Genomic DNA, 14014 nt, shown 5'->3' with positions numbered 1-14014 from the left:
ACACATGAACCGTGGTGCCCTTGCGGCATTCTGAAAAGTTTAGATGTTTTTACATTTTGCTGTATCTAAAACGTACCGAACCGTGACATCAGTGTATCGTATCGAACCGAACCGTGAATTTTGTGAACCGTATATATATATATTATTTAGGAAACTTTGAGTTATAATATACTATAATCAGTTTGATTTCTGAATAACTTGTAGCGCCGGCACAGCCGATAAAATCTTCTTAACTGAAATAAAGCCTAAGTGCGTAGTAATGTTCAGTGGACCTTATGTTGTTGAACCCATGCCCACTCACACAGCTGCATGTTTAAAGCGAGATGATTCAGGTTAAGTGCTGCTCCTCTGGGTGCTGTTGTGGAGAGACTTGTGGGATTTGAACTCTTGAATGAAAGCCCAGTACAGCTATCACTGTCCCCTGTCACTGTTGCTATTTCACATGCAGCACATTACGAATGCATGGAAATGCAACTTCTACGTTATAATTTACTGGCCCAATTGTGACTTCCACTGAAGCAAACAAACAAGTTTATGCCTACAACGAGCAGACTTGATTGATATGTTTACCCTAAGGTTGCTAGTTAGCTTTCTTCATGCAAATTTGTATTCTTCCTACCATTTTTTTCCCTCTTGCCTAATGACTGTGCCTCATGAATTCCTCTAGATTGAAAGATCATGGTATCAATTATTTGTCAGGATTTTAATTATTTAAACGGTCAGGCTTTGGGAGTCGCATGAATTTGAGGGGCAAGTTTTAAAGGGAACAGTTATGAATGGACTGAGGGTGTCTCATTCCTTTGCATGTCCACATCTCTTCTGTAACCTCTGCTCATTAGCCTATATGAATTTTGCATGGAGTTAGGGAGCGATTTGAATGGCTGGCACATATACTGAGACAAAAAAAGGCTCAGAGAGCAGATGGGGTTTCACAATTGAATTATCTCTTTGGCTTGTTTGCTGAGGAAGCTTGATGAATCCCGAAATATGCATAATTATGGGGATTTACATAAGTTCCTGATCCGAGCTGCAAAGTTTTAGCGGGGAATGTAATAGAGCTTGGCTGCTAATGAAGAAGAGGCTCACCTTTGTGCACCCGTTAAGCTGAGTGAAGCCACTGAGGCTGTTTCTCCTGGTGCTATCATTGTAACCCTGTGCCAAGTCTGTTTGTTGAAGCCAATTTGTCTGGGTTTGCCAAGTTGACTAAATTAATTATGTAACTCTGGAAATTCAGCAGTGACTCACACTTACACTTGCTCTCTTTAAATTGACCAAGAAAATGGTGTCCAGGTGTCTGGGCTCAGAAAGGGCATTTACCTATATGTATTAGTAAATGACACAATTAGGTGCCTGCATTATAGAGCAGGAATGCACTGTTATTTGTTTCTAACAGCCATGTACTGGATGAACCAGTTAAAGTAAGCTGTGTATTTTTTTTACAGCAATGAAAATTCTGTCATTCAAATGCCGTTTTCAACTTGTATGGTTTCTGTGTAATACAATATAAAATGTTAATGTAAAATAATTTTTCAGCTGTTTTTGTCCAAACAATGCAACAGTCTGGACCAAAACAACATTGGACCCTTTGACTTTTGTTATATGGTTGGGGGACATTAATGGATATATTAAAGGTCCCGTTTTATGCACTTTTTTGAAGCTTTGGTTGTGTTTACAGTGTGCAATATAACATGTATTCACGTTTCGCGTGTAAAAAAACACAGTATTTTTCACACAATTCACCTATCTGTATACTGCTGTTTTCACTGTCATAAAAACGGGCTGATGACTTCCTTGTTCTATAAAGTCCCTCCTTCAGAAATATGTAACGAGTTCTGATTGGGCCAGTGGTTCCTGTGTTGTGATTCGACACCAGCTTAGCTTACGTGGCCCTCCTTTAAACGCGATTGGACTAGCTTTGAGAAGCAAGTGGGCACGACATGGCGACAAATACAAATGCAGCTCCTCCCTCTTCTCCGTCGGAGCGCAACAAGACCACGCCCCCTTTTTGTGAATTCATGTGGGTGGAGGTTAGTCAAAAACTGTTGTAGTGACGTCATTACTGCAGGAACTAGAGGGATGTAGTCCAAACGGGTAGTTTTTTTGTAGGCGAATTCTGTTAAATCAAATATCTCGCTTGGCATTGGACTTTGAGCTGTAGAATTTTAAAGATATTATTTATACTCTAACAACAACATTATACAAAAACTAAAGTTTAAAACATGAAATCACGAAGAAGGGGACCTTTAAAGTATCTTCTTTTTCTTAAAGTTATAGTTCACCCAAAAATTACAATTACCCCACGATTTACTCACGCTCAAGCCATTCTAGATGTGTGTGTGTCTTGTGCTTTATATATATATATACATACACACATATATAATGACCTTGTTATTTTAGATGAATACAATCAGTTATATTAAAAAAATGTCCTGGCTCTTCTAAGCTTAATAATGACACTGAATGGTGACCGAGATTTTGAAAACCAAAAAGTGAATGCATCCATCATAAAAAACAGCTCCACACAGCTCTTCTGAAGCGAAGGGTTGCATTTGTGTTAGAAATATTCTTGCACAAAAAATAATATTTTTTCTTAGCTTTTTCTTCTAATTGATTTATAAGACAGACATTCTGACAATTTCGGACCAATACTGATGACAGCTCAGAAGTGAAATTCCAGTTTTTTTAGAATGTAAGTGTGCGTTTTTTTTTTTTTCATCATACTGATTTTATTTATTTTCTTGCACTGCAAGACTTGCAAGAAATCAAAAACCTTTCCGTTTGCATTGCTTTAATGCTTATCAACATGACTGAGAGCAGATGATCTGATCTATGCTTGCTGTGATTAATTTCTTGGTATGAATTCTTACACTGTCTCTTGCAGGAACTATAAATTGTAATTAGATACTGCGAAACAGTAATCTTGACACCAGCAATTTTGTGTTATTCTTAAAACCATATTTCTAAGCTGTAAAATAAACTCGATATTTTAAAAAAATTAATTCAGAAGATTAAAGGGAACAAAATATCCCAGACAACTTGCACAGCAGTTTTAGTGCCCTTGGCTTTGTATCAACATTCAAGGTGCGAGTCCACAGTACATGTAGTCCTTGGCTCTCAATTGAGCCATATGTCATTGTGTTAAGAAAGTTATGGGCGGGTTTTCCTGTCACAAGTGAAAGAGAAATGGGCTCGAGCACAGCTGAATCAACAACTCCATAAGCAGCCGGCTTATACAGTGCAGGTTTTTGTACGTGGCATGGCTTTATCGAGACATCTGCACTGCAGAGACTGTTTCTTTGTATAGCCTGGAACCTGTAGGTTTGACAACCTGGTCCGCCAATATGGCTCCAGTGAACATTTATAGACTGCTGTTTCTACTACTTTGATTCTGTGATTAATTTACACCTTTGTTGGGATTTCTGGACTTGTTACGGAATTCTAAAACAAAACCGTTTCTAGCCCGTTCATGACCTCTCATCCAGATGGTTCCAACACCACCCAATAAGAACGCTGTGGTTAAGGTGAACAGTTAACAGCAAGCACTGCACACAAGAGAGGAAGCAAAACAAAAAGGGTCAGTGACAACTAAGAGTGACATGATAATGCAATCTTTTAGCAGTGTAGGTTAAAAAACACATGCAAAGTTCTTAGAAATGTATGATTTGTAATCATGTGGATTTCATTTTGTTTTGAAAAACTTTCATGACGTTTTCAAGAAATCAAGTGAAAAGTAATCTTATTTCCTCGAGTATACTTTTTTTTTTTTGGTTTTAAAGTGTTCTTCCGAAATATTATGAATTATTTAATCAGAAGGCATATTTTTGAGACTTTATATTCAATGTGTTGTTGAGATGAGAGTTTTATAACCCTGACATTTTTGACTAAAGAAAATCAAAAATCAAACCCAAAATATTTTTTTTATAAGAGGTGCATTCAAGTCATTCCATGTATGAATTCCATTTGTAAAGTCTTTATTATTTTTCAGTATTTAATTATGAATCTTTTTAGTTAATAAATAGATCCAAACAAAACATGAGCGGCATGACATTGACCCACATGTCGTCATCTGTTTTCTGCAGGAGTTTGAGAAGTTTAACCAGAGACTGGGAGATGTGTCGAAAATAGTTCGGATTCCTTTGCCTGTGTCCAATGTCTTATGGGAGCACTGCATCCGTCTGGCCAACAGGACATTAGTGGAGGGGTAAGTGGGCTACCAGGCCTAACCAAATGGGTGTGGATTGTCTATAAGACCACCTGCTCTCAGATAAATCTCATACCACAGAGTGTTTTTATTGGAGTACTGGCCATCACAAACAACTCAGCCCATTCCCAAACAAAGAAAATAGCGTGCAGGAGCAGTTGGATGACAAACAGGCCAAAGAACCTCATATTACTGTTGCAATAGCACTTCACACTGGTAGTATTGATTGAACTAGGTTTTATAGTGCTTTCTATTTTATTTTATAAATCCTTTAATGATATAAACACATTTATCCAGTAAATTTACCTTTAGCCATTTATTTCTCCACTTAGAGTTCTCATTAACAAAAAGTATTTACCTTTCAGCTTCTCTTCAAGGATTTCCCTACATTGTCAATTATTATAAATACTTTATTAAATATTATACATTGCCAAATTTTTGTCGCAAAGTTTCAGTTCCTCCTATTGAAAAGCAACCATAGAATACGGGGTTGTCACCATCTATTGCACTGTATTTGGGGTCCCAAACACAGCACTCCACTTTCAGGCCAAAGAGCTCAAGTTTAGTCTTCTTCAGACCACAAAATATTCTTCCAATAGATTTCATGTTTTGTCACATGGCTTCTAGCTGATTCCAGGCTGACTTTATGTTGGCCTGTCTCAAAAGTGACTTTCCTCTGGCTGATCTTCCAAAGAGGCAAAAGACATCAAATGCTCAACACTTGCTGTCGTCTAGACAGTTTTCCCCCTTCATTCAAACAGCTCTGGAATTCCATGTAGTCCATCTGGCATCTTGGTCCTTTTTCTTACAAATGCCCTTTTTATCCAGTTGCTCGGTTTTGTAAGATGGACTGACCTTAGACGTGTTTTGATGGTGCCACGCTCTTTCTGTTTTACTTTAATGGACGTAGAAGGTTAAAAGCTTTGCCAGTCTTTTTATAACCATCTACTTTCCTCCTAACAACTTCTTAAAGTTCCTCAGGCAGATCTAAGTTGATGAAATCATCTCATAAAACCAGTGATATTTATGCTCCAAGAAAGCACAAGTGAACACTAGTGGATTTGACATGAGTACTGTGTGACTCTGCTACACTGATCATTGGATAATTGAATGCCTTACCCAGTTTAAATGTTAAATGTTTTTAACAAAAGGATGAGTACAGTAAAAATAGTAATATTGTGAAATATTATTACAACTTCATCCTCCTGAGATACTGCATCCTCAAATGAGCATATTTTAGAGACATGCCACATATTTCACCATGAACACTTTCTCTGCTTGGTCTTCAAAAATGTTTATATTAATTTTGTGACACCCTTATGGAAATATGATAACATTTAGTAATTATTATTTAAATGACAGTTTTTTTTAACTGTGTGTCATAAATCGATATCTCAGGAAAATGTTATGGGGTTTCAAATCAAAATATGATTTTCTTTTATGAAACAGGATGTTGATTTCATACATGTCCTCATATGAGGACATCGGGACTAAAAGCATGTTAATTATGCATTTTGGAAGACACAACAAATGAATAGAGAAATAAATGATATTTTGATATTCCTATGAAATATTATATATTATTATGAAAATTTTGCCAATTATTACTCCCATTATTACAGTTATTTTTTCATTAAATGTTGCCCCAAAAACACATCAATATGCAAATTAGATTTAGTTTATAAATACAGTATATATAATGAGAAAAACTGTCTATGGCCATGTTTCACACATTTTGTATAAAGAAAAATTGTATTTCAAATCATTAAATCATCTATCTCAAGTCATAGTTGAGAATTATCTTTATATGAACTTTGGTAAAATTTCATCGTTCTGAAAAGCGAGGTTCTCTAAATATGTAAACGTACTTACAGACTGTGAGTAAGAAGCGCCAGACTTAATAAATAAACTCAATAATAAAAGACTTTTAAATACAACTTAACCACTGATTTCTAGTTATGTCCTCTATTGGAAGGCCAAACAAAGTATTTTCGCTTTCATAACGAAATACAGCATCTGCACAACATTGCGGCAGCGGCAACAACGAGAATAAAAGTTAAGCCTTCTTTCTTTGTGTGAACATTTGGGCGGTGTTATGCAAATCTTTCCACATCCTGATGTAGACATATGGGGCGAGTTAGAACGAGACGTTTTATCTCTTTGGATTTGAGACTTTAGTTTTTGAAACTTCTCAGATCTTCTTTATGCAACAAGAGCTTGTAACACTCCAAAGAGAAAGGAAAACTTGAAATTGCATCATATGACCCCTTTAAATATGCTAATTTGTTGCTCAATAGGGGTGACCCCGAATAGTCGACGAATCGATGCTTTGATTCGAGGAGCCTGATTCGACTACCAATCTAATAGTAAAAAATTTTGCGGGGTGTTATTGATTATATGGGGGAGCTCAAATGTCTGATTTCACATAGAACTACCCAATATACAGTTTTCTCCCAATATACAGCCTATTATGATAAAGTTGTAAGAATCTGAAAAGAAAGAAGCTTCAAAATAACATTTTAAAATGCGTGAATAAATCCAACCACCCCTATAGAATTATGTTTCACTTTCCATAATCCATGACCGACAGAGGAGCATCTTGGTGGCAGGGATTAACAAGACTCAAACTGACACGGACAGAGACTGGATTTTTTCAAACAGGTAGGTTAATTGTTAATTGTTATGGTTTCACCAACGTTGAGTGTTAGCTATCTGTTAATCAAAACATAAAACATTATTTACTCCGTTTATATCTGTGTTCATTACACATTTTCCCTCTTTGTTAACATCAGTAATTATGTTAGTCGAATGTCTGACTTGACTGAATGTATTTTGCCCCGCCCCCGAACGTATGATTCGACTATCAGTCGAATATCGGCAAGATTTGGAAATTCTGATTCACCTATGAAAATCCTTAGTCGGGGACACCCCTAGTGCTCAAGTAATGTTTCTTTTTATTTTCAGTGTTGAATGAATGTTTTTATGTAAACCATGCTACTTTTTCCCAGATAAATAAACTAATAATAAATTATATATTTTCTACAGTTTTGATGTTCAACTTTCTTCAATAGTATATTCACCTTTAAAGCAAATATCTGACAAAAGGCAAATGCCTTCATAGCCAGACGCTTTTAAACCACAGCTACAGTATATGCATTAAAACAGCAAATCTGATTAAAAGGTTTAGTTCTCCTGTTCTTTATTCCTCTGCTTAAATCTGTTGATTATTTTTATGAGCAAGAAGAGCTTTTGGCTTTTTCAATTATGGCTTGGCTGGCAGTGATTGTTTTGAAAGATGCAAACCCTTTATCACTGGGGACTCGTGGGTGTGCGAAATCTTGTGCTTCATGTTGATGATATTTGATTAAAACAAGAAGCACTGAGATTTTCAGCTGCCTCATCGATCTTGTGTTTGGATCAACTCTCGTTATTGTATGTACGTGTAGTGCTTTTCCCTATTTTTACCTTTTTCCTGAGGCATGCTCCTACTGTAGATATTGTTCAAATGCATTAGTTCTGTGAGGATCCATCAAATATCAGTAATGACTTTGTGCCATGAGCAGAATGCCTTTGTTGCTTTCAAATAGCTGAATATATAAATCCATCAATGTTCTTTTTATTTCTTTATATTTATTTTTCCTTCTTGTTTCCTCTTCTTGCACCCATCTGCTTGTGATTAGCCGAGAGCTGGATTATTGTAAATGAACATCAGGGAAGTTTGTGTGGCACAGTGTGACAAGTAACTTGGAAGTCATGTCTTCTTGTTGTCAGCCTGTCTTCCATCACTCATTCCTTACCGCAGTATATTATCTTCAGTGTGCTGGCAATCTAGAAGCTCACAGACCTGCAGAGAAGCTCTTATACTCGTCACCCCCTCAACATAATGGAGATTTGCTGGGAGCACATTTGACATGAGTTTGACTGGCACCTCTTGACTTCAGAGATGTTTTTCACAGTAAAGCTTCTGGATTTAGTAATGTGAGAATTAAACGTATCAGAATAATGCATTTCTTTAGCCATGTTTTCCATTGATTATTCATTTCTATAGCTCAGGAGTGCATAAAGAAGTAATCACACACTGTCCAGAGATGAACAGGCTTTTTTAAACAACTGAAAAGCCCAGTGCAAGCTCACGATAGAGTGCGTAACAACAGCACAGATGGACTGATGTGGAATGACCGTATGTTCCCAGAGTATCTAAGAAACTCGAAAGAATCTTCTACAAACTGATCACTCCATTATTGTTCAGTCCCATCTGGGCTGCCACTGGCCAAATGTTTGCTTTGGTTAAAATCACTATTCGGTGTGTTCCTTAACAGTTGGTCCTCTATAAAGTCTGCATACTCCAATGTGCCAGACATTAAGACTAAAGCACCCTGAGAAGCTATTTACCCAGGAGCTGGTCATTGTTGCTGGATAAGCAGGTGAATGGGGCATGCACAATGAAATTGTGCATTAATTTAATTAATCAGATATTAGGGGAATGTTTATGGTTTCAGTAACATCAGCTTGTCATGATCCTCTGATTTCAGAGGGAGCTTAGGTCTAGGACTGTGATTGTTCAAAAGGATGTTTTTTGCCAAGATAAAATATATAGTTGATAAGAACATGGCCCAGCATAGATTGGCAAGCACCTCCTGGCAGGATTCAGCTGTACACCTGCATCATAAGGTCAAGGGCCACTTGTTTGAAAATGGCAGCGCACAATCTTTGAGGGCAGGTTGTTTGGAAGAGGTGATAAAGAGGCTGTCTGTGTGTAGTTTGAGCAGTCTGTATCTGCCAGCTTCGCTGATTTTTCTGCCTGTGCAGTTTTACTCAAAACTGAACAGTGATTGCAATTGCAGGGAGTTAGCGCTCTCTGTAATCATCACATGTTCAGGTAGACAGCATCCACAGCATTTTGTAAGCTGAGAAAATTACTGTTGTCCTATAGCTGATTAAATGCTGGAAAGATTCCCGAAACATGAATAATAATCATGAAATGCCCAAAAAACACTTTTGTGCTTTACTTATTTTTTGCAACGATTTTTATTTTAAATCTGTAAATTAGTTTTAAAATTACAGTCTATGATTGAATTTGTGCAGGTATGGTGTATTAAAATAGTTTGTTAAAAGTATGATCTTTTGGTATTTGAATTTGAGACCTTTTTTCTCACCCACATTTATCATCACTCTACCAGCAAGCAATGATGCTATTAAAATGTGTTTTTCTTTCCTGCTTCCTGTTTATAGTGTAGTGTCATTTATTGCATTTTTTTTCACTTCATTTTATCTTTATACTACCATTCCAAATATTTGAGTTAGTAAGTTTTCATGTACTAACTCATGTGACACTGATATCTGATAAAACTAATAGATGCCGGAAAATTTAGCTTGCCATTACATGAATAAATACTTTTTCAGTATTATTCCAAAATATTACTACTTTTTAAACCAATAAATTCTCCAGAAACTCAATTCTTGAACAGTACTGTGTATATGCATAACTAAAAAACATGTAACTTTTAAAGTACCATTACATGTAATTAAGGTGAAGGGAAGAGAAAACTTTCTGTCCCCTTAGCTAATTCATCCTAGCACCAACTCTAATGATTTAGACCCAGTCTTTTTGCAAGTAGTATCTGCCAGTGCAGTGCCAAGTTGCGTTCCAAATCATTGCCGACCATCAAGCAGAGTGTGACAAGAAGAAGGAAGGAGGCAGGGAAACAGAGGGATATATTGGCAGACTGGATATCCTCAACAGGCCCAGCAATATCTTCACCTCACAGAAAGTAATTACACCGCTGTCAGCCAAAAAGTAAACAGGGGTGTCAACAGCACTGAACTCTGCATGGATGCTTGTTTGCCTTGGATGCAGCTACACTGTAAATCGATGCTTTGCTTCTGTTGGATGCTCAGGGCTGCAAACCGAGACCCACGAGCTGTACAAATCAAAAGGTGTCAAAAAATGGCCCTCAGCATTTGGTGTCTCTTAACAGTCAAAGGCTGAGTTGTCTTTTGGCTTAAATGCCATATCCCACATTCTGTATCTATTCATATTATATGAGCTGAAAACCAGATATGTGGAGCATCTATGGCGATTTATTATTTTATGAATATGCACCACTATATTTTAATGCACCTTTACATTCAGAAGTGGACCTAAAACACAAAAAAGAATGATCTCAGCTATCGTAATCTTGTTATATGGCCCTGGAAAAGTAGAAGACTTGATTCTGATTGGTCAATCACTGCATTGTTGCTCTATTTATCTATTTATTGATGTATTTTTTTTGACATTCCATTGACATTATGGTGGTTTAGGTTCCAGGTTCAATCAGTGGTAGGGCACAAGGTCACATGTAACCGGTAGAGTTACAAGCACCATGGTACTTTCACGCAAAACACTTTGTCTGTACAGTTAATGTAGCATAAACTGTCAACAGTTAATGAATGCCCTTTATCTGTTTGACAAACACTCACCTATGCTCTCCTTCTGTCTGCCAGCTATGCAAATGTGAAGAAATGCAGTAATGAAGGACGTGCGCTGATGCAGCTGGACTTCCAGCAGTTCCTGATGAAGCTGGAGAAGCTCACCGACCTCAGACCAATTCCAGACAAGGAGTTCGTAGAGACCTACATCAAGGCATACTACCTTACTGAGAATGACATGGAGCAGTTCATCAAGAACCACAGGGTAAGATGGATTACACCTGACAATGGGTTTAATAAATTAGCTTATTCCTGCAATCAAAACAATTAAAGTCAAGTAAAAACACATCAAATCAATTGCAATCAAGACAAAATTGAACTCAAGAATATTAAATCATTTTATACAGTATATAGAGAAGAATATAATTATCTTAAATTGATTTACCTAAATTGTAAAATGTCAATATTAATTATTATAAAAAGTAAATACAGGTAAACTATGAATTCAGAAATAGTAAAAGGCCAATGACAAATAATGAGGACATGTACCATTTTACCTGTATTCGTTCTATGTAATATTATATTTAATATTTAAATATTTATATTTAATAAATGTTTATATTTAAAATGACATTCATTTTATTTTATAAAAATATATGGCACCAACACATGATAACAAACCATATGTGTCATATGTGAGAAGTTTGTAGTGATCATACACAAATAATAATAGTTTTGAATTGATTCAAGAAAGCATATTCACATTTTGATCTTATTCACAGAAAGGAATCAGACTTACCCAATCTGGCAACGTTTGTTTCTAAAACTTTAAATCAGAGATCTGCATTAAAACTTTAGTTCTTGCAAATCTCAAAGCTTATCTGATTTAATATCACCATCAAAACGGATGTGTTTTAAATATCATGCAGCACTAGATTCCAATTTAAATGTAAAGAAAAAGCGCTGTGATGCTGCTTAGTAAAGCATCTCATGCAAGTCATGCTTTAACTCATTAAAATGATGTAAGGCATCTCTAGCAGAGATTTATCATGAGTTTGTTTTGTGTTTGACCAGGAATACTCTATGAAGCAGCTGACTAACCTGGTCAATGTCTGCCTCGGGTCCCACATCAACAAGAAGGCACGACAGAAACTCCTCGCAGCTATCGATGACATTGACCGGCCAAAAAGATAAATAAATGTCACCAAACTCCACAGAAAAAACACCCACACCTTCACTGTTTCTTGTCCAGTATCTATTATCACGCACGCCCTGCATTTTTTAACCATGTAAACGTTTGAGGTTTCTGTTTTCATTGTATTATGAATGTAAGCAGGACGTGCTCTGACTACATATAAAGCAGTCATCTGAAGGGCTGTTAAGGATAATGAAGGTGTTATCACTTGAATCACAACACAAATGAATGACTCATGCGCTATCAAACAGTAATTTAAACATAGCCGTGACTAAGCGACCATGTTCTGCCATATTTCCTTTTTGAGTTATTTGTGCTAGATCTGCATTTTTAAGGGATACCAGTATTCCCTCTAACACACTGAGACTCCGTCTCTGACACTGAACACAAAAAGCATGTGTGTCCCTCGTCTGGTTTTGACAGGTCACTGTCATTTCGCTACTGTAGCTGTGTGTCACTGGTCTCACCCTGTTACAGATTCCAGAGACGTATTGAAGTGTGGTTGTCATTTGTCATGAAACACATTTGTGCAGGTATGTGATAACTTATATGTTAATAGTAATAATAGAGGAAGACTCTTAAAAAAAAAGTCCTGAAACCTTCCTGTTAGAAAGTGATAAAACTGTTTATTTCCGATACCGTATGTCTGAAATGCAGAGAAACTGTATTTCTCCTGCTGAAACGTGTTGCTTTGTATGTGGTTACTAAACTTGTATAATACTATTCAGTACCAAGTTGAAGGCAAGGTCGTACAATAAATACGCTAGCATTTTTGTCACGCGAATGATATTTTATAATTAGATTTTTTTTGTGGTATGAAAACATATCACAATACACCAGTGTATTCAGTCCACTAGTTGACATTTGAATACATTTTGATGTTCAAGTGTGCTGAATCCTTACATTAAAAAAAAACATATTGGCTGAACGCAATCTGTGTGCTCAGTGAAATTGAAAAATGAAGTCTGTGATCTGAATCCCTGAACATGCCTCTCTTTCTCACTCTAGTCTAGCTGTTAGAAGTTAGCGTAGGACTGGACTCTCCCTCCGGACGTCTCATAACGCAGTCAGCGGAAGAAAATCTCACCACCATTTATAGAACCTGCTCGGATATTTTTAGAGCAGCTTTGTTGGGTTTTTTTTTTTTTTAGATATATATACAACTACACCACAGGCTCCACTTTTGTAGAAGCTCATTGATCAACAGTAAACTTATCAGCAAACATTACAAATCCTTTTTTTTTTTTTTATTCTTTAACAACTTTCCACAATGACATATTACCCTTCAGGTATGTTTTTTTTTTTCCCATGCGCTGTGCAGTTCCCTTTAATCCTCTATAGGAAGTGAAGCTTTAGCACTAATTAATTGGCTGTTGTGCTGCACTTTAAATAGCTTGCTTGGGATGGAGCGCATGTATTGATTTGGCCGTGACTCATTGTGAGTGGGAGGCATTTTTATGTTTTTTTAATGGCCAGCAGGAGGGCCGTCTGGAAAACATTGTATTTTAAAACATCAGAGGACAACCTGAGAGAACATCCTCTCACACCTTCATAACCATGCATAGCAGTTTATCGGTCACTGAAATGAATAGAATTTCTCCTATGAACTGGAAACACTCATTCCTAGTGCTGGTTATTTCATCCTGTGCTATTTTTAGGTTATTTTATTTTACTATTAATCCAGTAGTCTTGATCCAATCTACTTGAAAGTTCAAAAACAAACAAATGTAGATAGTTCTCTTTCCAGAAATACCTCTCATTTATCAAATAAAACCAATTCACCTATTTAATAATGCAAACATAAAAAAACCTCTATTAAAAATGCTTGTTGTAAACCCACCCATATCAGCATGCCTGCCTGTTTCAGGTTCTGCAATAATTTGACACATTCAGCGTTCTGTACTGAAAGTATAACAAGAACAACACCATCACATTTGCATATACTGTATAATAATTGCAATTTATCTTCTTTTTAACATCTGTTTGTATACTTAATTATGGTTGGTCTTATTACTTGCATACATTTAAGCATCTATATCTGTCAGAATCAACTTCTAAAACAGAATTTTACCTAAAAAGGTTTTTTTTCTGCCTTGCAAGCCCAGAAAAATGCTAATGTAGAAGTTAGTGTAGTACTGAATCTGTTGCAAATACTCACATTAATGGAACGGATTCGGACACATTTTACAAAGCCGTCTCTGTTAATT

General features: G+C 36.4%; 1 protein-coding gene across 2 annotated transcripts in view; it reads left to right on the top strand.

Moving 5' to 3' along the window:
- Nucleotides 1–12735, top strand: part of LOC113119375 (syndetin-like) — a 123701-nt gene extending 110966 nt beyond the window's left edge. For both annotated transcript variants that reach the window (XM_026288806.1, XM_026288804.1), the window contains 3 exons: nt 4080–4201; nt 10688–10877; nt 11687–12735. In XM_026288806.1, coding sequence (XP_026144591.1) covers nt 4080–4201; nt 10688–10877; nt 11687–11806 — 432 coding nt within the window. In that variant the 3' untranslated portion in view covers nt 11807–12735. The remainder of the gene's footprint in view (nt 1–4079; nt 4202–10687; nt 10878–11686) is intronic.
- The last annotated feature ends 1279 nt before the right edge of the window (nt 12736–14014 follow it).

The sequence above is a fragment of the Carassius auratus genome, chromosome 19, assembly GCF_003368295.1.
Source record: "Carassius auratus strain Wakin chromosome 19, ASM336829v1, whole genome shotgun sequence".
NCBI classification, from domain to species: domain Eukaryota; kingdom Metazoa; phylum Chordata; class Actinopteri; order Cypriniformes; family Cyprinidae; genus Carassius; species Carassius auratus.
Note: the sequence above shows the minus strand (reverse complement) of the source record. Positions and strands in the feature narration are given on the sequence as shown.